Source organism: Lepidochelys kempii, chromosome 17 (genome assembly GCF_965140265.1).
Source record: "Lepidochelys kempii isolate rLepKem1 chromosome 17, rLepKem1.hap2, whole genome shotgun sequence".
Classification (NCBI taxonomy): domain Eukaryota; kingdom Metazoa; phylum Chordata; order Testudines; family Cheloniidae; genus Lepidochelys; species Lepidochelys kempii.
The window spans coordinates 9,837,675-9,860,154 of record NC_133272.1 but is presented as its reverse complement, the minus strand read 5'-3'; the positions used below and the strand labels follow the sequence as shown (position 1 = coordinate 9,860,154).

Sequence of the window (22,480 nt, the reverse complement as noted above, 5' to 3'; positions counted from 1 at the left end):
AAGTGAGAAGAATGATATATGATGACAACCTAAACTGCAATGGATGTCAATGTACAGCTACAATACTTACACTATTCATTAGAAGTAGCAGCCCCTTAAAAATCCTGATATTACTAACTTGACCTCCCCCAGCATGAAACAACTTCCAAAGTAATGCACTTTTGATCATACACAAGTTAGAAGTTTCAGTGGAAAATGTTCAGTTTTGTGAATGTTTTTCTGTTTACTGTTATGTGTTGTCTAACTCAATAGTAGCAAATTCAGAAATATTTGGCTCACAACAAAAACAAAAAAATCAGTTGACTAGAATGAAGTTTTATAGATACAGATCTGCCTTTAGTTAGTCAGTTTGTTTGTTTTTCCCCTTCAAACTACTAAGGTCCCATGATCTACCAGCACATGATCTACCAGCAGAGATTTCTACCCTGGTATTAATTCCAAGCCCATGTTAGATTTGAAAGGTGTTAGCTAACATGTCTACATTAGGTTGTTAACAAGGCAGTGTGCTGTAAACATGTTAAACTGGTCAAGTTAAAGGTTTTAACTTGATCAGTTCAACACGTGTTTTATCTATACTAGACTGTTAACATGTGGTAGCTAGCACGTTAGCTAACCTCTTCCAAACCCGAGTTTAAAGGCCCTAATGTCTTCATTAGGATTCCTTGCTAGTGTAAAAGTCCACACCACAGGATCCTACTGTAGGACTGAAGTATAAATTCTTCTGGTGAATATTAGAGATATTTGCAAGTTATACACTACATAGGAAAAATCCTTCATTGATGCTTAGAAAGGTAGGCAAGCATGAACAGATATGGGAAGTCTTACTGAGATCTGCTTCTTTTTGCAGGGACCATGACTTGCCTTAGGGGAAAAGATTTACCAATAAAATTCCCCACAAAGAACAGTGAGACTAGACATTTAACAGCATAAGTGAGGGGGCCTCAAATTGACATAAAACAAACAAACCAACCAGTTTTAAACCATGCTTCGGACAAGATTTATCTCCTAGAAAGGAAACAGACAACTAGAAGTGCAGCTGTGGCTATTATGCAGGCAGAAGAGTGCACCCACTTCCCCATTGCCCTCACAACAGCCTGGCCATGGATGGGGCTTTGATTGTCTACATGTTTAGAAGCAATGACAGCTATTTTTTCCTCCCTTTTTCAACACAGGTGTATGTCCTTATTTAAGCATGCTGTTGGCAAGCTTCACTTCACATATAGAGCACATGATAAGATACTGGGTGATGTTAAAGAATGGTTTTAATTTAGAACGACTAAGTGAAAAAACATTTTTAAAAGCTAAGATTTGTTACTTTAAATGAGCCAAACATACATTTTTCTGCTAAAAATTAATTTTTCCATCCTCTTGTATTTAGAGCTGCACATAATTACTTCGGTATGCATCACCTGTAACTATCACCCATTCTTTTTCACTACTGCTTTCACTGATTTCTTTCTGGCTGCCTGTGATTGTTAAAATACTATTATCTATAAATAAAACATTAACCACATAAACTTCTATCCTTTACATACATATTTACACTGCTTGTCACAAGCCACTTGCATTTAAACTTCAATTGCCTCACTCAGGGGTCTACTTTACAAAATTGGGTATAATAGCTAGTTTGACTCACAGTAAAGCAAAAGACTTACAGCCTCTACTAAACGATGTACTTTAGAACTGTATAGATGAGATCTTACCTACACCTTCGGCACTCAGTTGTCTGCAGAACAATTAACTAAAGCACAAGCAATTGAGCACATCCACACTAGCCATCTCAAAGTGCTGTAAAAGCTTGTCCTTGTATCCAAAGTAGAGTTGCCTTACCCTGATTCCGGAGAGGTAGCTGTCATCTTTGACAACTGAAGATCTGACAGCTGCCTCAGCCAACAAGCCTCCCTTCTCTGTCCCCATGCCACATCCCCCACTTTCCCCCTCCCCAGAAACATTCCCCCAAGCCATGTTTCTCCCCACCTCCATTACCATTACCAGAAATGCCCTTCTCCAACTCCATAGTTTCTCAGCCTCTCCCATCTTACCTCCCCGCTTCCTCACCATGCTCCCCGACTCCAGTAATTCCCTCAGCTTCAGCTCGGCAGGTTCTCAGCCAAGCCACTAAAATTTCTCTCACTCAGGAAATTTGACAGCTAAGGGAGATGACAAAGATGACAGCTCTCAGTGTTGGCAGTGCACCAACTGTGCTAGTGTGTCGCATCCACAATGGCATTCTAAATGACGGAACCGCAATCAATCGAGATTTTACCCCAACACAATACTGGGGTAAACTGCAATGATTGTTGTTACCATGACAATCAACTGAACCACTTTTTTAAGTAGACACATCATGGGATAGGGTAGAAATAGCATGAAATCCTCTAGAGGTAGACAAGGCTTAAATTAGTGCTTGTAAATCAACTCTGCAGTCAAGTGTACACTTTTTGAATAATGGATGACATTTTAATTAAGGACACTTTTACTAAGTGTTCCCTGTGCTTATAAAATTTTAGGCTGATTCAAAACTTAATATTGTATTCCAGTACATACGTGTGTAAAGGTTTTATTACACTCGCACAAACATGTACGTGTACAAATAGTAGTTACCTTTGGGAAACAATGGCTGATTTACGGAAAAGGAGTTTAACAATTGAATTATTTGGTACTGAGGAACACAGAAGAGTGAACCTGACAATACTGTCGCATCAGCTCACAATGACTTTTTTTCTTTTTTCTCTTTTTTTAAACACAAAATCTGAAAGGGATGTTAAACTAAATCGTAATGTGCGCTGTATATGCCGTACTATATTCTAAAAAGCTCACAAACAAAATCCAAAGTTCACCAGATAGCTTTCATAAGAACAGCCACACTGGGTCAGACCAAAAGTCCAGCTAGCCCAGTATCCTATCTTCCAGAAGTAGCCAAAAACCAGGTACCCGAGAGGAAATGAACAGGACAAGTAATCATCAAGTAATCCATCCCCTTTCGCCCATTCCCAGCTTCTGGCAAACGGGCTAGACACACCATCCCTGTCCATCCTGGCTAATAGCCATTGATGGACCTATCCTCCACGAACTGATCTAGTTCTTTTTTTAAACCCTGTTATAGTCTTGGCCTTCACAACATCCTCTAGCAAAGAGTTCCATAGGTTGACTGTGCGTTGTGTGAAGAAATATTTCATTTTGTTTGTTTTAAACCTGCTACCTATTAATTTCATTTGGTGACCCCTAGTTCTTGTGTTACCAGAAGGAGTAAATAACACTTTCCTATTTACTTTCTCCACACCAGTCATGATTTTATAGACCTCTATCATATCCCCCCTTAGTCCTCTCTTTTCTGTTGCTAATCCTTAAGCAAATACTTCCTCTCACGTCTTCAACATTAGAGAAAGGTAGTGAGGAAATCATAAAAAATAAAGTTGAAAAAACTGACTGCGTCTAGTTTCCTACTGGTCTGCAGCTTCAGAAAAATGTGAAGCTATCATAGTTTTAAAAAGTTAAGCTACTTTATTTTCACAGATTTGCAAAGAAAAAGTTATTTTCCCCCTCTACTTTTGAATATGCAAATAGTCTTGTTTTGGGTGGAATTTATTAAAATTTAAGATCCAGGAGACCAGGGGTTCTCAAACTGTGGGTCAGGACCCCGAACTGGTCACAAAGCCGTTTTAATGGGTTCACCAGGGCTGGCTTAGACTTACTGGGGCCTAGAGCTAAAACCAAAGCCTGAGCCTCACCGCCTGGGACCAAAGACTAAGCCCTGGCCAGCAGGGCTCAAATTACAGGCCCCCTGTCTGGGGTTAAAGCCTTTGGGCTTTGCCCCCGACCCCCGCTAGGGATGGTGAGGCTCGGGCTTTAGCTTTGCCACACCCGTCACGGGGCAGCAGGGCTTGGTTGGGTTCAGGCTTCAGTCCCCCCTCCTGGGGTCATGCAGTAATTATTGTTGTCAGAAGGGGGTCATGGTGTAATGAAGTTTAAGAACCCCTGCAGTAGAGCAAAGGAACTAACTTAGGGTATGTCTAGACTGCAGAGACTATACCAGCTTACACCAACAAAAGGAGTTTTTCTGTCAGTGTAGGAATATCATTTCCCTGAACAAAGTTAGTTACAGCAATGGAAGCCCTCTTCCAGTGACACAGCCATGTCTACAATGGGGGTTTTGTCAGCATAGCTACATCAGCCAGAGGTGTGAAAAATCCACAAGGACATAAGCACCTTCCATTGGTCTAGGCTGCGTCTACACTACAGAGTTATGCCAGGATAGCTATAGGAATGCAGCTATACCAGTACAGTCTGTGTAGTATAGACATATCTGTAAGCTCAAAAATTACAGCTATGTCTACACTATAGCTTATGTTGACAGAACTTATGTAACTCAGGGAATGAACAACACTTTCCCCCCTCTCCCCTCAAGTGATAATTTACACAGACAATCACCAGTGTGGACAGCACTACATCGGCAGGAAAGCTTCTCCTGCAGACATAGCTTCTGCCGCTCGTGGAGGTGTTTTTATTATTCCGATGGGAGAGCTCTCTTCCATCGGCATAGAGTGTCTTCACCAGACACGATGCAGCTGCGTCACTGCAGCACTGTACATATAGATAGGACCTAGAATTTACAAAAAAAGTCAAATCTAAACATTGCACGCAAATACACACTACATATTAATGACAGCTTTCAAAGTAGCAGCCATGTTAGTCTGTATTCGCAAAAAGAAAAGGAGTACTTGTGGCACCTTACAGACTAACAAATTTATTTGAGCATAAGCTTTCGTGAGCTAGCTGTAAGTCTCTAAGGTGCCACAAGTACTCCTTTTATTTTACATATTAATGGTTGCAAAGAGTACAGAAAAAAAAAGTCCATGGAATTTCTACCTTGATTAGTAAAATCTTTCCCTGCCAGTATTTTCTCCCCCATCTCACCTCAAGTATTACATTGTTTTTGTTGGTATTTTTTATAACAAACTTTGCAGTATCTATTTGCTCCATAGTTGCTACCAGTAATTCCTATAGCCCAGCTGTACTTTAAAGCATGATTTCATGTTTTAACATTTGTGACACTCTAGGTTTTGGTTTGGTAGGTTTGTTGTTTTGGTAGACTACATTTATATCAAAACCAAGAAAGACCACTTTAAAAAAGTTAAAGTGTCATCCATTTTGTTTAAATGGCAGCTATAAAGAACATCCATGTAACACTATTATAGTGGCCTAATTACTGCAAACCCCCAAATTAGATTATTATAATTCAGTAACTAAAATTCCCATGTTTATTCAACATTATAGTTCATAATTTAAATGTACACGTGTCACGAAATCCAGCATTATTAGGTTCCCACAACTACTTTAACGACATCACCTAGAATGCTACTAATGCATATGTTGGTAACTTGTGTCTAGTATATGCAATACTGACGTTACCACAGCTAAGAATAATATAGTTTTGGATTTTCTGACATCACTGCCTTTAATTTCTCAACTTTATTACTTTGGTGCATGTGCAATAGCTACTTTATTTAGAAAACTAAATTTCACAACACTGGAATGCACAATGTGCACTGAATGTTCTCATACATATACAGAGTCACACACTGAAACAAACACTGTTTATTTCAACTAAGCTCATGCAGTGGGTCTCCATCATAATCTTTACATCTCTAATTTGCGAATAATTAAAGTTACTTCAGTACTCCCTATACTAAGTACTGTACAGGGAACACAATGGTTATCAGATGATTGACAATATTGGAATAGGTTCTAATGGCAACCATGTAATCTGAAATTTGGCTTGTCTGAAGATAGATCTACTCCACAGGTAAACTAATAAAAGTATTTTAATCTTCCTATATAAAAACAAACTGAAGAATTTGGATCATGCAAAGTGTTTGTACAATGTCCCACATACTCCATACCAACCCAGAAAAGGGGTTCATTCCTCTCCCCACGACAAGTAGAAATAATCAGGAAAAAAACAACCTTTGTCACTCTCTTTACAAAAGGGGCTTGCCAGCTGACACCTCTCTATTGTAATCTTTTGAGTAGTGAAACATCAAATACATACACCACCTGGATAACAAAACCACAACCATAAAAACTGGGAGCAATGTCTTGTCCAATCCAAACCAAAAAGTTAACAGGCAAGCTACTTTTCAATATCTTACACTAGGCCAGATAAGCAGAACTTCAAAAGCAGTCCTGGAAATTCAAAACAGATGCAACTATATTTCCATACAGGAGCCTGCAAAAACACACAAACACACACACCATTCTGCGTAGCCTCGCAAACATTCAAGATTTCCCCGGAAAAAAAGTTAACATATATTTAAAGCTAATTTTGACTCTCAGCACCTTCGGAAATGGTTTCTAAATATTCCAATTTTAAAAGTCTTTTTATTTAAGATACTCATTTTAACAACAAAAATTCAGCCTAAGAAACAATTCTATACTATGTATGTTGCCTTTCATGGAAAACAACTCAAAACATTACCTCATATTTCATGTCCTAGACTCATAGGTAAGTTTTTAAAAATCCTACCCAAGTGGATTAAGGCTAAATGAGTCCCAGATACAACAATCACAACCCAGCCCAGAATCAGACATGTCAACTTCCTCCCATTCCGCATCCCAGTCCCTGGCTCCAGAGCACATTAATTCTTACCCTCTTCTCTCCCCCAGTTCCATGGTTCTCCCAAGAAATTAGGCAACTAGCATACCCCACAACATAGCCTCGTGGCACCACACAAATGCTTGTTACTCTGCTTCACTCTTACCACCCTGCCTTGGTCTGTTGCTAAATGCTGCATGTGTTTTGTTTCTTCTAAAAGTGGACAATTTAAGTGACTCAAATTCTGCTTTTTGTGTATTCTCTCCTAAAACTCCTAAGTAAAAACAAATTAAGAGCTAAAAACAATGCATTAGTCGGGGGATGGAGTCACATCTGAAATATAAATATCTTGTGAAAACCTAATTTTGATTCCCAATCCAGTTACAAGCTGTTCAGCTACAACATTTGCAGAGCTGAGCTGAAAGAACAAATATTGGATTCTATCATGTGCTGTATTGCCAACATGCATTTACATATGGATACAAACAATATCAAGACTTGCAAATGGTCTAATAGAACAAAATGGCCTATAAAGTTAGTCATGAAACAATGACCTGAGCATAACTTACTGCAAACTGATTTGCCTGAAAAGAGTCTCACCCACCTTTGAGAGAAAAAAAATATATTGTCCATATTCCTTGTTTTTTATGCCATCTTGCAAGGCAACAATTCAGACTTTATTACTTAGTATGTCACCCAGCTTCCAGATAATTTCTTCATAGCTAGTAACTGGATATAATAAGAAACTATGCCAATGCTGAAAGAACATTTTTCCTGTACAACACCTCATGACAAAAAAATATTTAGAGATGTCATTTACATACATTTGATTTAATTCAGCAACACCTGGGAAAGATTATATCTATGTTAAAATAGGTTCTCTCTTTTCACAAATATTGGGAAGTGAAATTTTGACACATAAGGAGCATCTCAATATACCCAACATAAAATTTCAAGAATAAGATCATGCTACCATGATGTATATATTTACAGCCAACAAAACTCTGAAAATCACAACCCTGAATTATTTAAATATAGCACTCCTTTCAGCAATACCAGCATACCCATATAAGGATGTATACCCATTTATTCTTAAAGTGTGGTAGTCAGAGTTAGGTACGATATATGCACTGCTCTGTCACGTTGTCATTGTTAGCACTGCATCTTTTGCCTCAGGCTCTGTCATGGTTTCCTCTAAGCACCAGTGATATGAAACTGACATAATATCTTAGTTAAGAAATGATGATTAGCTCCATTATATGTCCCAGGCAACAAAAGAATTTATTACAGCATGATACAAGTACAGGAATACTTCATAGATAAATCTCTAATGTAATTTTCAAGTTTGAAATGGTCCCACCCAATGTCTTCAATCCATTCAAGATAGCCTGCTACTACTAAAGAGTTTTTGCCTAAATGAACAATTAGTGGTCACATTTCAAACCTACACATTAGATTAAAGTATAAGTCAGGAAAGTGTACTACAACATCAACGCCAACCTCAGTATCTCATATTTCTGGGTGTTCTGAACAGATCTTCACACAACAAGACAAACTATGGAAGCAGTAACTGTGATAACATGCTTTTCTATCAGAAACGTGTAGATCCAATTTTCAGATTATGGCATTGCTCTAGACAAACCAGATAAATTTGTTGAATGAACTGGCATTTATAGATAGCTAGAAGAGAGAATTATCAGCAATGCTGAATGTAATACCCATTTTTCTGCAGTTGAGTTTTCCAGGTGTAAACAAGCACTTGGTCAGGAACATTTTTTAATTCTACACACGCACTCATGCACTTTTTTCCATTTTATTTATGCACTCCTAACCAGAGTTCTAGAGTCCATCATGAGGAAAGAGAGGTTTACTGGGCAAAACGGATATTTTACGGCACATTTTGAATAGGGGATCTTTCTTCAGAAAAAAGAAGAAAATTAAGTTATATACTTTACTTGGCAAAGACCAACTCCAGACCATTAGTCATATTAGTACTTTTTTTCCAATAGTCTCATTGGAATTGTCTCAGGTTTGCTCAACTAGCATGTTTTGTTTTGTTACAACAATTTCAGCAGTGGCCTTCTCTATGGATAATATGTTATCAGTACTTCCACAGCCTCCTACTGATACCTGGCTATATCTAGGTGAGCTAGCATTTCCTGTTTGCAGTTCAAGTATTACTCAGCCTCATTAGCATTTAAAACTCCAAGGAAAAACTTTAAGATGGGGGGGGGGATATGCCAATATTGGAAAAATCATTCTAGATTATTGCAAAGCTGCAGATGAAGTAATTGAAAACAAAGTGAGTAACTGCCTTCCCAGATGTCAGTCAACACAAGAATATTTTTCTGATTGTTAGAATCACTTCCTGATTCATTTGCTGCATGGATAACACAGTGTTTGCTAGCAGGAAAAAAAACACCATCACCACAAATGTCTCTCCTGGTTCTCACAGGTGAGCTTTGTGTCATTGGAAAATTACCTTCACACAAAATGGCTCCACAAAAAGTAATGTCTGCAAACATAGCAAAACTCCTCTTGAAAGCTGTTTAATGAAAGCTTTTGAATCACTCGACTATATGCTGAGTTTCCATACTTTACTAAACTAGCTCTAGGCTTTTATAGCTTGGATTTGCATTAACACCCAATGCAAAACAGCATCCTGGTTCCCATCAGCATCTGGACACAAAAGGAGAGTTTATCCTATACTTGTTTATAGGATTCTGAACTTGCAGCCTCAATTGTTTGTTCTACTATACTATCCAACATATTTTTTCCTAAACAAAATCATATGTACTGTACTCTTGCTCAGCACACAAAACGCTTTCACAAACATATTAAAAGGTTATCAGTTGATTTTAGAAACATCTTCATGGCTGGAGCATTTAATATCAATGATGTACCTCACTTTGAAACACAAATTTCAGGCCCATATTTTATCCACTTAAAACAATATCAATTACGTATAATCATGTTTTCAGGAGTTACTTAGTATTTGCTTTAACCATTTCAGATCTAAGTACAGGCCAGTGACCAACTGCATCTCCTGACTGTCCTTATCTTTAATACAGTTTCAAGCTAGTCTCATCTTTATATGAGCAACCAGACCACTTGGTAAGCCATAAGGGAGAGGGTTAAGCTTTACAATTTTGTTTTTCAACTTGAAGCAAATGAACACTTTAAAACTCATTTCACTTTGAGACTTCAAAATTGGACTGGTCTTCAGTTTTATAGCTTATTTGTATACACATAATTTGTATAGAAATATATGTTGACATCCTAGCGCCGGCAGTTCAGATGCACCAGTGAGAGGACATTATGTTATGCAATGAGCTGGAAGCCATATACATCCTCTTCCATGAGCTACACAAGAATACAAAGTCATAGTTGCCACTATTCAAAGCTATGTACTTAAAATGTGAATGCTAGTAAATTAACCTACCAAGTTTTTAAGCTTTTCAGAGTTTGCACATTTTCTGTGCATTACATTTACACCACTTTAAGTTTGGACTTCCCTCCAACAGCAGTCCCTTACCATCACCTTTTAAGAAACTAAATGGATTTCTCCCACACACCTTAGGAAATGGACCCCAAGTAAGGATGCTGTATTCTTATGGATAGGACATTGGACTGGAGATTTAAGGAGACCTCAGTTTAGTTCCCAACTCCACCACTGGCCTGCTCAGTCACTTTAGGCCAATCTCTTCAAAGCCCCATGCCTCAGTTTCCCCATCTGTAAAATGGGGATAATGACACTGACCTCCTTCCTTTGAAAAGTGCTTTGGGATCTACAGATGAAAAGCACTATTTAAGATCTAGGTATTAACATTAGTGGCTGTAGTAAGCACCTTCTAAAACACTATTCTCCCTCCCACACACAAACCCCTGCTCCCCACATATGCAAGCAAACTGTCAAAATCACTTAAGGTTTCATAACAGATCTTCTCCAGCACTGGTTGGTTCCTCACCCTTTTGGGAGGGGTGCTCCAGATACTATTGGAGCTATAAGCATATATAGTGTCTCCTGACCACCATCAAGTGTTCCCAATCCCTTTGTGTCTTCACCTCCTATTGTGGGAGCACGCTGGCAGCAAAACCAGATCCAACTCCCACAAACAGCACAAGTAGTTACTCATTTGCTCTCCTAAGGGGCTCCCTAGCAGCATCTACCCCTCATCATTGGCCCAGGGTGTAGTGGGGTGCTCTGCAGTGGCTGCTTCAGCTTCTCTACATCCATCCTGAGGAAGCTTTACAGGCACTAGCGTTTTCTCTTCTTCTCTGATACCAAGCCCCTGAGCCACAGCCCCTTTCTTTGTAGGGGAATCCCACCAGCTGGCAGCAGGTCTCCCTAGCAACACAGAAGCACTCCTGTGGAGGACAGCTCCTTGTGCATGTGCACATTCTAAGGATGTACAGGAGTCTTGCAAAAACATATTTAGGATTGAAATAAGGAATACACACAGCTTTCACTAAGGATAAAGATTTATAAGACAGAATTTTTAACATATTTAAGTTTGAGCTGACACTGATCCTTTAAAGACAAGGACATCTACAAACTGCTCTGTTTTAAGCAAGTTAAGTTGTAGTCCTTGGACTGTTGGCAAGTTGACAACACAGACCTTAGTTAAATAAATTTTAGATGTCCCTAGCTAAGGCACTTTTAAATGGTTCACTGCTTTAACAACTTTTTTTCACTTTCACCAACCTTTCGTAAGTACCAGTCTTTGGTTAAGTTACTGCAGGTACCTGTTTATTCTTTGCTAAAATGTACCGGACCCTGAACTGTAAAGTGATTTACTTATGGCTATTCAGTCTGTTGGAGAGTCCTTACGGCTAAACCAGCTAAATTAAGCTTATTTCATAATCTACCTGTAGCTGAGGGAGATGACATTTGTCAAGGACACTCAAATTATGCTGCAGTGGTGCCCACATAAACAAGGATATAATCTGTGTATACGAACAACAGTAGCAGAACAAGTCTGAATGAGATAGTATGGAAAACACTGAAGCATGATGCTTTGACAACTCATGAGTGGTGAAGTACAACAGCACACTGACTGCACCAAAACATCAGCATACCAGCCAAATAAACTAAAACCTTTGGATGTAAACAAAACCTAACAGGCACTGTTAATTACAAACATTAATTCAATTGTCAAAACAAAATCTTTACCAGCCAGCTAACAGGAAATTCAATACCTTTACAAAACTGTCCATTGCTGATAACTTATTTCACTGGCTACATTCAGCACCAAGATAAATCAAGTCCCAGTTGACTAACTATTCAGTAATAAATTTGAATGGTAAATCGCAGGATTACTTCTACAAATCTCATCTACATGCATAAGTAATACCAATTTCCTTCAAAATCATATGCATTACTTTTTTCATCAATTAATTAGTGCCATGATGTGTTTAGGAAGAGAGAGATTCATTATATAAAATTAGTTTAGGTTTCATTACAGCTCTCAGGTCACACAGGTACCAAACTTACACTTTTCATATCTAAATAAACTTAGGTGATTTCATATAAACAAACTTAAATTATAAATGCATTCTTATATTTTAAAACACAATTTGCTTACATGCTAAATCTTAAATTCTGGATGCATTTCACCTGGAAGAGACAATAACATCAAATGCCAAAAGCAGAGCAAGGACCATTGAATTATCTCAAAAAGAAAAGGAGTACTCTTGGCACCTTAGAGACTAACACATTTATTTGAGCATAAGCTTTTGTGAGCTACAGCTCTCTTCATCATATTTAGTATGTGCAAAACAGAAACTAATTTTGCAAATACATAATTTAAACATAACTAACTGCTCAGTGCATAGGAATATACTAAATTCTATGCTGGATAATCCTGTGCACCACACTATGGTGATCTTAACCTTTTTAATTAAAAATTCCACAGTTTATCTTGAAGTAAATACGGAGATCACAATTCTGCAACTGAAGCCACACTGGGAGACCCTTCCATCTGCCTGGATCCAATTGGAGGATCAGGGCTAAATTAATACCAGTGAAACATTTGGCCATCATTCTACTGTAGTCACAGCCAACTGCTATTTCAACAACATTTTCCTTTTTCTTGCTGTCACTTAATGCTGACATACTTTTTTATTCTGCACCTTTTTATTTAAAAAAAAGAAATATTTACAAAGTACTAACAACAAAAGGGAGTCTCTTTTTGCAGTTTGCAAACAGAACAGACAAAACAGACACCTAAGGAAATGCATACAATAGCAAAATGTTTGCACCAAATGATCTTACATAGTAGCCAAAATTAACACAGCCTACAGTAAACTATATTCCAAAATATAGAGATAGATATATCTCAAGTAATAAAAATCAGGGACAGGTGGAAATAATATTTGGATATATCTTTACAGTGGGCTTCTTTCTAGTTTTTATCATCTTAAACTTAAATCACGTTACACTGAATAGTGGCAAAAGCACCTTTCCTAGGGATACAGCATGCGTCATCTTTTGACTTTGAAAAATTAGTATTTCATTAATTTACAGTTTGGAGATCTAGAAATTCAAAGTTTCCTCTTAAAGAGTAAAAATGCAGGTTATAATATTAACTCAGCCCCTAAAGGCTTATCTAGTTTAAGCCACATGTTTTGTCTTCTTAAAAAGATGATTCTGTAATGAATACATTTGTCTGGATAGTTCAATCACCTATCTTTTAAAAAGAATAAAGTCTTGTTTTTCAAAGACTTCTACTGTAAAACACTCTGGAGCTGCAGTACGTACCAGCATACAAAGACAATCACAGCTTTAAAGGATACAGTACTTTTATTTAAGTAAAATGAAATTATAGGAAAGCTGCTAAGGCAGATGTCCCTTAAATGACACCAAGAAGTTATGTTAAACAAATGCAGTAAGAAGTTTCATGGGGTCACGCCACAATTATGATATGCTTGTGACTTCATATTTGTGATACAGGAAGTGTGCTGCAATATGCCTGCTCTGTCAAAAACCAAAACCCAGACATACTTCGTGTTTCTAACATCTTCCAGTCAGTGGTAAATTTGTTGATTTAAAATCAACATCATATAAAAATGAAAAATAAACACTGGTTTTCTTTCCGTGACCCTGGAAAGAAGGGCTAAAGGGAATTAAATAGGCTAAAGTTTGAGTGGCCACAAATTCTATTTTAAGAGATTACGTTCCAAAAATAAAATCTACTGAAATAAGTGGCTGGGGGGAAGACAGGACATTCAGAGGTAAACTAGAAATACCCATTTATGATGAAAGTGCAAAGTACAGGGATCACTGTCTTAGGTGGTCTGTAACGTGTTACCGTAAAGCAAATGTAGCCTGCTCAACTAAAATCTTGGCAGGTGTCTAAAGAAAGTATTAATTTTCACATTTCCCATTTGAAACTCTTAAGTCTAAAAGTATATTCCATTACTCAATTGTTATCTAAAATTAATATTTTATTTTAAAGCTATGCAGTTCACCTCTAAGGAAAACAAATGCCATTTCATTCTTAAGATATGTATAAATATGTTGCCTTTGTCTCAAAATAATGGTGTCATCCAAAAACTGACTTGCCTTACAGCATGGCCTAAGGGTATGAGGTTGTTGCCCCACAAAAACAAGTGAAACCAACTTTCTACAATAGATATGAATCACTAAAAGCAATTTGTAAGTAAGTAGCTTTCTTGTATTCAGGCCCAAATGACAAAAATGAGTTATGATTTGGCAAACAATGAAAAGGAAAAATTAGCTGAGTTTATTTTCTGTACTCACCAGACAACACCAAAGGCTCCATATCCAATAGGTCTGTCCGGCTCAATATCCAGTTGCTGTTGTGGATGATGTGAGTGCTGATGGTGGTGCGCTTTAACTGCAGCAGCTGCTGCAGCCTGTACCTGAGCAGGGGCCGCTGCAGCTGGTCCAGGGGCCTGACCCGGTGCCGGTGATGGGAAATATGGCTGTTGCTGCCCTGGGTTTAACATTGCCGCAGCTGCGGCCGCAGCTGCCGCGGCCGCAGCTGCTGAAGAGGCATGCTGCTGTACGGGATGTACTGCAGCCGCAGAGCCTGGATGCAAGTGATGTTGAGGGTGGTGGTGGTGATGGAGGTGAGGAGGGGGGAGGTGAGGAAGGTGGTGATGATGGTGGTGGTGGTGACCTGCTGCAGCTGCAGACGTACCGCCATTGTAAGCCGCCATCATTTTTGCGTTGGCTGTTGTGCCACAAAGAGACATTCAAAAAAATGCCCTTTGACTGGATAACAACTGGGTCAAGCTGTCATTTGGCCATAAAAAATGAAATTTGCTACACTTTAAAAGAAGTCAGGTTTCATCATACACGGCCCACCTTTAAAAGCATTGAGCTCAACTAGCTTCACATCTCCATCAAGCCAAACAATCTGACGAACCTTTTCACATACACGTGAGCCTGTGCGCCCCAAACCCCCCTTTTCCCCCCCCAAGAGTTCTGCCGTGGTTGGCTACTAAAACTCCATCCTTAGGTTGTTGGGGCTTTTTGCGCCAGTCTTTCGAAATAAAATGATCACTCCCCCTCCCCCCCAGAAAAAGGATTTGAAGTCACCCCCCTGGAATAGTTTGAGAGTACTGACAAGCCTACCCCTTCCATTCCCACATCGTCTACGTCAAAACCTTCCAAGAGATTCCCCCAGGCCGTCTACATCACTCCCCTCTTTTATACCCCCACCCCCTGAAATAGACTAAAAACTTGGGAGGCTCGCAACTTTCCCTGCAAAGACAGAGAAGCGCGCTGTGCACACGCACAGAGCAGCCAGAGAAGGGATGAGAATCAGAAGGGGGAGGAAAAAACGGAGATAAAATAAATGGGGGGGGGGATCAAGATGTGAGACAGGAGGAGGGATGGGAGAAGGGAGAGGGAAAGTGACAAATGAAGGAGTGGGGAAGGGAATGAGAGGAGAATAAAGGGGGGGAAGAGAAAACGAGGGGGGGAGGAGGGAGAGAGGCGGCAGGAGCCCCAGCCCCCTCTGTGGCTGCCTCCCCGGGGCCTTGACAGCCTGACCCAGTGCGGGGGGGGGGCAGTGGGTGGGGGGGAGCCCGGAGGCTGCAGCCCCCCCCTCAGGCAGGGAGGGGAAGGAGCAGGAGCCGGGATGGGGGGAGGGGAGAGGGTCTCCCGCAGAGTGTGTGCGGGAAGGAGGGGGGGGGGTCCTCAGGCCCCCGCCGCAAGGCGCCGCTCCGCCCCCCGGCAGCTGCCTCCTCCTCCTCCTCAGCCGCCCGACCCGCCGCCGCCGCCGCCGCTCCTGCCGCCGAGACTCACCTCCTCACGGAGCCCCTGAGCGGAGCGCACAGCGAGCGAGCGGCGGGCACGCGCACCCGGCCTCCCCTCCCCACCCCACCACCCATGCGGGGCGCGTGCCCGACACCCGCCCGCAGCCAATCGGACCCGGCCCACCAGGCTCCGCGAGAGCCGCCCCTAGCCAATCACCGTGCAGAGCGGAGCTCAGCCAGCCCGTAGGCTTCGGCGGCTGCAGAGTCTCCGAGACTCAGTCCCGCCTGCCTGGCCCTGCTATCCAATCACCACACGCCTTCCCGCCCAGAGCCGGCGAGACCCCGCGAGATTCCCTCACCTCACACAACCCTCACCTCGAATGGCCGCACCTTTTTCACCTTACTGGCCAATCACATAGCTCTGTTTCTCCCAACTGACCAACCGGCTCTCCCCACAGCTAAAACCCACCCCCAAAAAGGTCACCGGGCCAATAGAGCTTGAAGGCGGGAACTCATGCTGATTGACAGCCCTTCTCGCCAGTGACGGATGCTGATGGAGCTGTCGTACTTCAAATCGTAACAGGGAGGTTCCCTGTGACGGACCAGGAAGCGGCTTGTACCACCTTCCGCGGAGGCCAGACGACCAGTCAGAGGCAGGGATGGACGCGATGAGCAGGAGAAGCAGCCAATCCGAGAGGAGCGGGCGGGCGGGGTGAGGTAAGGACGCTACTGGCAAGAGAAGAGGGGCAAGTGGGGTCGGTTTCGGAGCTGGGGCGGCGTGGAGGGAGGGGCCTAAGGGAGCAGGAACTTCCGGAAGCCTGAGATGACCGAGGGCTGGTGGTAGCCGCCGCTTGCCAGGCTGCGCGGGGGTGGGGGCACGAAGGCGCGGGCAGGCCGCAGACGCAGGGCTCCGTGTTGCCCCCAAGCCCCCCTCACCCTGGCCTGTCAGCCCCGCCGCTGGCTGCTTGGCAGGCCGCCCGCAGCGTGGCCCTCCTTGCCTGAGGGTGGCCGGCGTGAGTGCATCGCCTTAGGGCAGCATCGGGCTTTATCCGCCCGCCCCAACCTGTGGAATCAAGGATCTAGGCCAGGGGAGCCTTAAACCCCTCTGACCCCCCCCCCAACAAAATAAACTGCCCAAAAAGAACCGTTGGTCCAGCCCAACTGCTAGAAATACGTTTGTGGGGTTGTTTTTTTTAAAGGGGGGGGGTTGGTTTTAAATGGCTCGCTGCTTGAGGGGCAGTAACCTGCTGGGGTGTGAAAACCAGCAAGTGAAACTGACTCGAACCAAAGGGAGACCGGGGGGGGGGGTCCCTGCAGTGTCAGAGATAATCTGATCTCTTGGACCTGGGTGTCCTGACCCAGCTCGGAAGCGGAGCCAGGGTATGGCTAATAGAGAACCTTGTTTCTAAAACCCCCAGCGACCCTCGCCTCCCTCCAAAACAAGGGTCGTCTTCTCTCACTTCTCAGCAGAGTTGATCCACTTCCCCGGGAGGCCGTAGCTGTGTCTGTGGAAGCATCTCTCCTGTTCACACAGTGCTGTCTACACAGGGCGTTAGGTCGGTATAACCATGTCGCTCAGGGGATGTGGATTTTTAACAGCCCTGAGCGATTTAGGTAGACTGATATGTGTCTGAAGTGCAGACCTGGGTTTAGTAACAGACGCTGTTGTGAAATCTTACATTACGAAGATTTTAATACTTTTACAACATCTGCTACTGAATATTTACTAGCATACTCAGCAGTCCTATCCAAAGTTAAAATAAAGGTCACTCTCCAAAATAAATAAGCCAAGTATATTTTTGTATATCGCATCCTTGCTTGATTTATTTTTAAGGTGGTGGTTTCTGGAGTGAATAAAGTCCAATAATTCAAAATGATTCTCCCAAATCGTATAAGGAAATGCAACGTGTATGAGCCAAAAGAGGCAGACACAAAATAAGGACACATTCCATATATGCATGAGTAAATTTGAAAATACTGCTCAAATCTGAGAGGCAACTTTAATTTTCTATAACTCATTGTCCTTAGACTCTAACCCAAGTATTGTTATGGGAAATGCATAAAAATTTACTAAATGGTGAGTTTTTTAAAATATATTTTAATTAGACAGGCAGGGTAGCAATTCAGTGTCAGAGGAAGAATGACTGACAGAGTGAATTTGCAGGTGTCATCCTCAAGTGTGAGCAAGTTGACAGCCCTGCTTACTCCTCCCCAGCTGACACTGGGAGCTTATCTACATAGGGGAATTGACCGGCAGAACTATAGTGGTATAATTATACTGCCGGTCAAATTCCCTGTGGAGACAAGCCCTTTCTCTTATTATTCAAACTTCTGTCCCTATGCTAAAAAGGCAACAGCCAAATCATTGTGCTGTTTTTATAACAGTACAGAAGAAGCTAAAATTACTTTATGTGTAATCCCATCACAGAACCAGGAAGACTTTGTGGTATGTACTTTCTTGAAAGCTTCAAAATAGTTATATTAGCCGAATTCTGATAAGAATAGGCTGTTAATACCTTTAGCATCTTGTTTGACACATTGGTAGAAGACGTGAAGAATTTTTGGTAAAACTAGGTATGTCAATTACATTTTACAAACGTTGGCAGCGAAAATTTGTATGTAGAGTATTGTCCGGTTTTGCAAACATTCCACCAACATTTGGTGGAATTTTTCTTAGTGTCATGATCCACTAATGAGTAAACTTCATTATTGTACATCAAAAGAGAGAAGATTTAAGATCAGGTGTTGTTTGCATTTTGGGCGGGGAGGAGGTCCAAATTGTGTCTTTTGATGCCTGCTCACTCTCTCATTGAAGTCAGTGGGAGCCATGAATGTGGTTCAGAATACAGAGCTTCACCCCTAAGTATCTTGCACTGGGATGCTAAATAGGGAAGCAGGCAAACACCATCCTCAGGAGAAATGCAGGAATCTAAGGCATAGAAGCCACCAACAGGGCAAACAGCGTGTGCACCAATTTGAGTTTAGCACACATAGATCACTCCTGGATTACCTGCAAGGAGTTAAAAATGAACAAACAAAACCCACAAAAATGGTACAACGTGATCTTGTTAAAACACCCTTTGCCCTTCCGTGATGCCAACACTTTTTGCAGATTGCATGAAAGAAATATTATTAAAGGGGGAAAATCCAGTTTGGACCTAACCTCCCTAGTGTAATTCTCTGATCAAGAGCAAATGGCAAACAAGATGTGATATTTTGGTGGTTGTTCCCAGGCAAGCACCTACATACTATAATCACAAGTGCTTTGCAGATGCCTAAAATAGACCTCTCTGTATGGAAATTCAGGCTCTACCCCTGCAAACACTTGTGTAATTTAATGTACATAAGTAGTACATTGAAGTCAGTGCACCTACATAAATGTTTTTAGAACTGGGCCACAGTTAGATTGGATGGGTCACATATGTCCCAGAACAGTGGGTCAATGAAGTTACAGCAAGGATGAATTTGCATCAGTGTATTTACTAAATATGTTGCAAACTTCACAGATTGGAAGTCACAAATGCTGGAGTGGGTGGAGAGGCTGGAGAGAAAGAACAAGAGCTCATTTTTCTTACTCTTGCCACTGATCTGTAAATGAATTATAAACTGGCTTGCTGCTGATTAGAAAGAGCAAAAATGGTCCCAACATAATCTGGAACTCCTGTAATGTACTTATTTATTGTCTTTCAAAGTTGATAGTGTATTTGAAAGTTGTGTGTGAAGATGTCAGGCTGTTTCCACTGGCAGAGCCTAGCTCCTTCAGGTACTGTGCTACTGAGGAGATTTGAATCAGCTCCACTCATTCCTATCAGTGCTACCCAACGCAGCTGTTACCACTTTCTCAGAAGCACACAGGTCGCCAGATAAGCTCAGGGAAGCACCATATGATATTCATACAGATTATCTTTTGTACTTTCTTGAGCCATCAGTAGCATACTGGGGGCTGCATTCCTTTCAGCATCTTCTCCAGGACCCAGGATGGATTAAATGCTGCAGTTTGCCATTGTAAATTACTTGTGGCGTAAGTCCAGTACCCTGAGCATGATACCTGTGTGTTGCTCGTTGTGTACAGAAACAGCAAAAAGGTCTTTTAGATTTTAAAAAAGATATAAGTATTAGGAATAGTCCTGTTTCAAGCTATTCTCTGACAAAGAGGTGCTTTGCCCTAGTTTGTACACATCCTTTGTTTGTGCTACCTGTAGCCAAATCATTGGTCTGTTACACTTCAGTTGATCACGCCTGTGTGGTATTCTGTACCTGTGTTGAAAATAAACCTGCTCCTTGGATTTGAAAATGTAGTGAGTAGCGGTTTTTGTCTGCTACAGCAAGCAGTGTTTGTCTGCTTTGCGTGGTTCGTAAAATAAGCTGTGGTCCTGAAATATCCTTACAGGTGCACAATGTATGTCTAATTAATAAAAATACTTCTATTGTATCTTTCATTCAAAGGTCTTAATTTGTGTTCCACATTTTATTATGATTTATTCATTATTCTAACAGACTTGCAAACTCTCCACTGCATTTGTTTGTACCTCGTATTTTTACTTACTTTGGTCCTGATTCTGCAAACCACCTAAGTACTTGTTACTTTACACATGTGAGTAATCTTGTTGAAATCATGTGAACAAAGTTACATAGGTGCTGAAGCTTTGGCAAGACTGGGGCTTTTAATGGTAATGGAAGAGTATACATACCATGAGGTGAATATGGACCTCTATGTTAAGCAAGTGCCCCCTGTAGGGGATGGCAGGGGTTATGGTCCAACCAGAAAAATGTTACTCATTAACTTCTGATCCTAATCCTGTTTAATTTTAAAATCAGGGCTTTAACATATCTTTGCCTCAGTTTAATGTATATAAACCTAAGCCAGGTGGTTTTTTTTTAATTATGGATGTCCAATTTGAAATAAATAAGGCCTGATTTTTAGAGGTGCTGAGCATTAATAGCTATCATTGACTACAACTGCTGCTAAGCACTTCTGCAAATTAGGCCCAGCATACCTCAAGATGGGGCTCCAGAATTAGTAGTCACCTCTGGATAATTTGGTTACTAATGAATATATTGTATTAAGATTGTATGTGTACATACACATATTATAATTTGTCTTACAAACGGAGTTTGACTTCAGAATTCTGAATCATGCTTTCTGGATTTACTATAAAAATCAGTAAATGAGATATAATTAGGAATTACTGTGAAACATTGCATTTGTTTTTCATAATAGCTGCACCAATATGTTGCTCTTACAAAGCAACAGCACTGGAAATAATTATGGAAACACCAGCTAGAGCAAGGGAAGATTTTGTTGGACGCAACATTATACTATAACAAGACACTGATCTAAATCTCACTACAAAAGTATTATCTGGCAAGAAAAGACTAATCTCACACATTCTAGAGTGGTGTAGCCCCGTGGTTCTCAAACAGGGGGGTATGTGTCCCCTCGGGTTACTCACACATCTTCCAGGGGGTACATCAACTCATGTAGGTATTGGGCTAGTTTTACAACAGGCTACATAAAAAGCATTAGCAAAGTCAGTACAAACTAAAATTTCATAGACACAATGACTTGTTTATACTGCTCTATAGACGATACACTGAAATGTAAGTACAATATTTATATTCCAATTGATTTATTTTATAACGATATGGTAAAAAATGAGAACATAAGCAATTTTTCAGTAATAGTGTGCTGTGACACTTTTTTGTATTTTTGTGTCTGATTTTGTAAGCAAGTAGTTTTAAAATGAGGTGAAACAAATAACACTCCTGAAAGGGGTACTATAGTCTGGGAAGGTTGAGAACCACTGGTCTAACCAACATCCTGAGAGGAACACTTCTGCATTATTGGTGAAATTTAGAAGTATAGGAAATGGGTCATCAAAAGCAAAAAGAACACTAATAAATGTGACAGAACAGTGGTGTGTGATACAAGGTCACATAGCAAATGTTGACAGTGTAGTTTGTCATCTATATGTGATCCCAAGCCCATTCCAGTTAATAGGAGACTTTCCACTGATTTCATTGGGTTTTGAATCTGGTCCTTAGTGAATTGTGTTACTTTTTATTTTATTTACATAAAATTCTTGGTCTAAAATGTACTATGGAAAGTACTGTATGTCAACATCTGGAAAAAATTGTTCCTTTTAAAAAAAAGAAAACTAATCATCACAACTAATAGCAATGATCATTACTGCACTATAAAGCCGAGGATCGTGCCTTCCATTATGAACTTAATCTTGCAAAGCCCTCTGTAGTGTATAGCAAAAGCTGTTGTACTCCAATGCATCTGCATTCCAAGTCTGCTCATGGGCACACACAAGCTTAAACTATAGGTGTATTCATCTGCATTGGGAGTGTGCTCCAGTAAATAGTACACAGGTGTGGGAGGTAGGAAAGCTGGGTTCCAGTTCTGGCTCTGTCACCACTGCCTCGGTGTGTGACTTGGCCAAAACACTACAAATCACTTTGCCCCAGTTTCCCCATCTGTTGAATGGAGATAAAGATATTTAATGGTACCCGATCATTGTGTGTGTTGAGTCGAATGACCAAAAAGCACCACTGAAGTGTTATCTGTTACTATTAGGAAAAGTAGTGTGTCTCATGTGCCCTTCCTGTTTGTTTGTTTAAATGAGATTGAGGGCCAGTTCTTACTCATCA

The 22,480-nt window shown here is 40.9% G+C and overlaps 2 protein-coding genes across 4 annotated transcripts in view; one reads left to right on the top strand and one right to left on the bottom strand.

Annotated features, from left to right (window-relative positions):
- The window catches only part of NLK (nemo like kinase), a 118,058-nt gene extending 102,102 nt beyond the window's left edge, over positions 1-15,956 (bottom strand). For all 3 annotated transcript variants that reach the window (XR_012155435.1, XM_073315702.1, XM_073315701.1), the window contains exon 1: positions 14,358-15,956. Coding sequence is in view for 2 of the 3 variants with exons in the window: in XM_073315702.1 (XP_073171803.1) it covers positions 14,358-14,815 (458 nt within the window). In the remaining variant the exon portion in view is untranslated. The remainder of the gene's footprint in view (positions 1-14,357) is intronic.
- A 485-nt stretch (positions 15,957-16,441) lies between these two features.
- Positions 16,442-22,480, top strand: part of LYRM9 (LYR motif containing 9) — an 83,227-nt gene continuing 77,188 nt past the window's right edge. The window contains exon 1 of the mRNA XM_073315365.1: positions 16,442-16,540. The gene's annotated coding sequence lies outside the window, so the exon portion shown is untranslated. The remainder of the gene's footprint in view (positions 16,541-22,480) is intronic.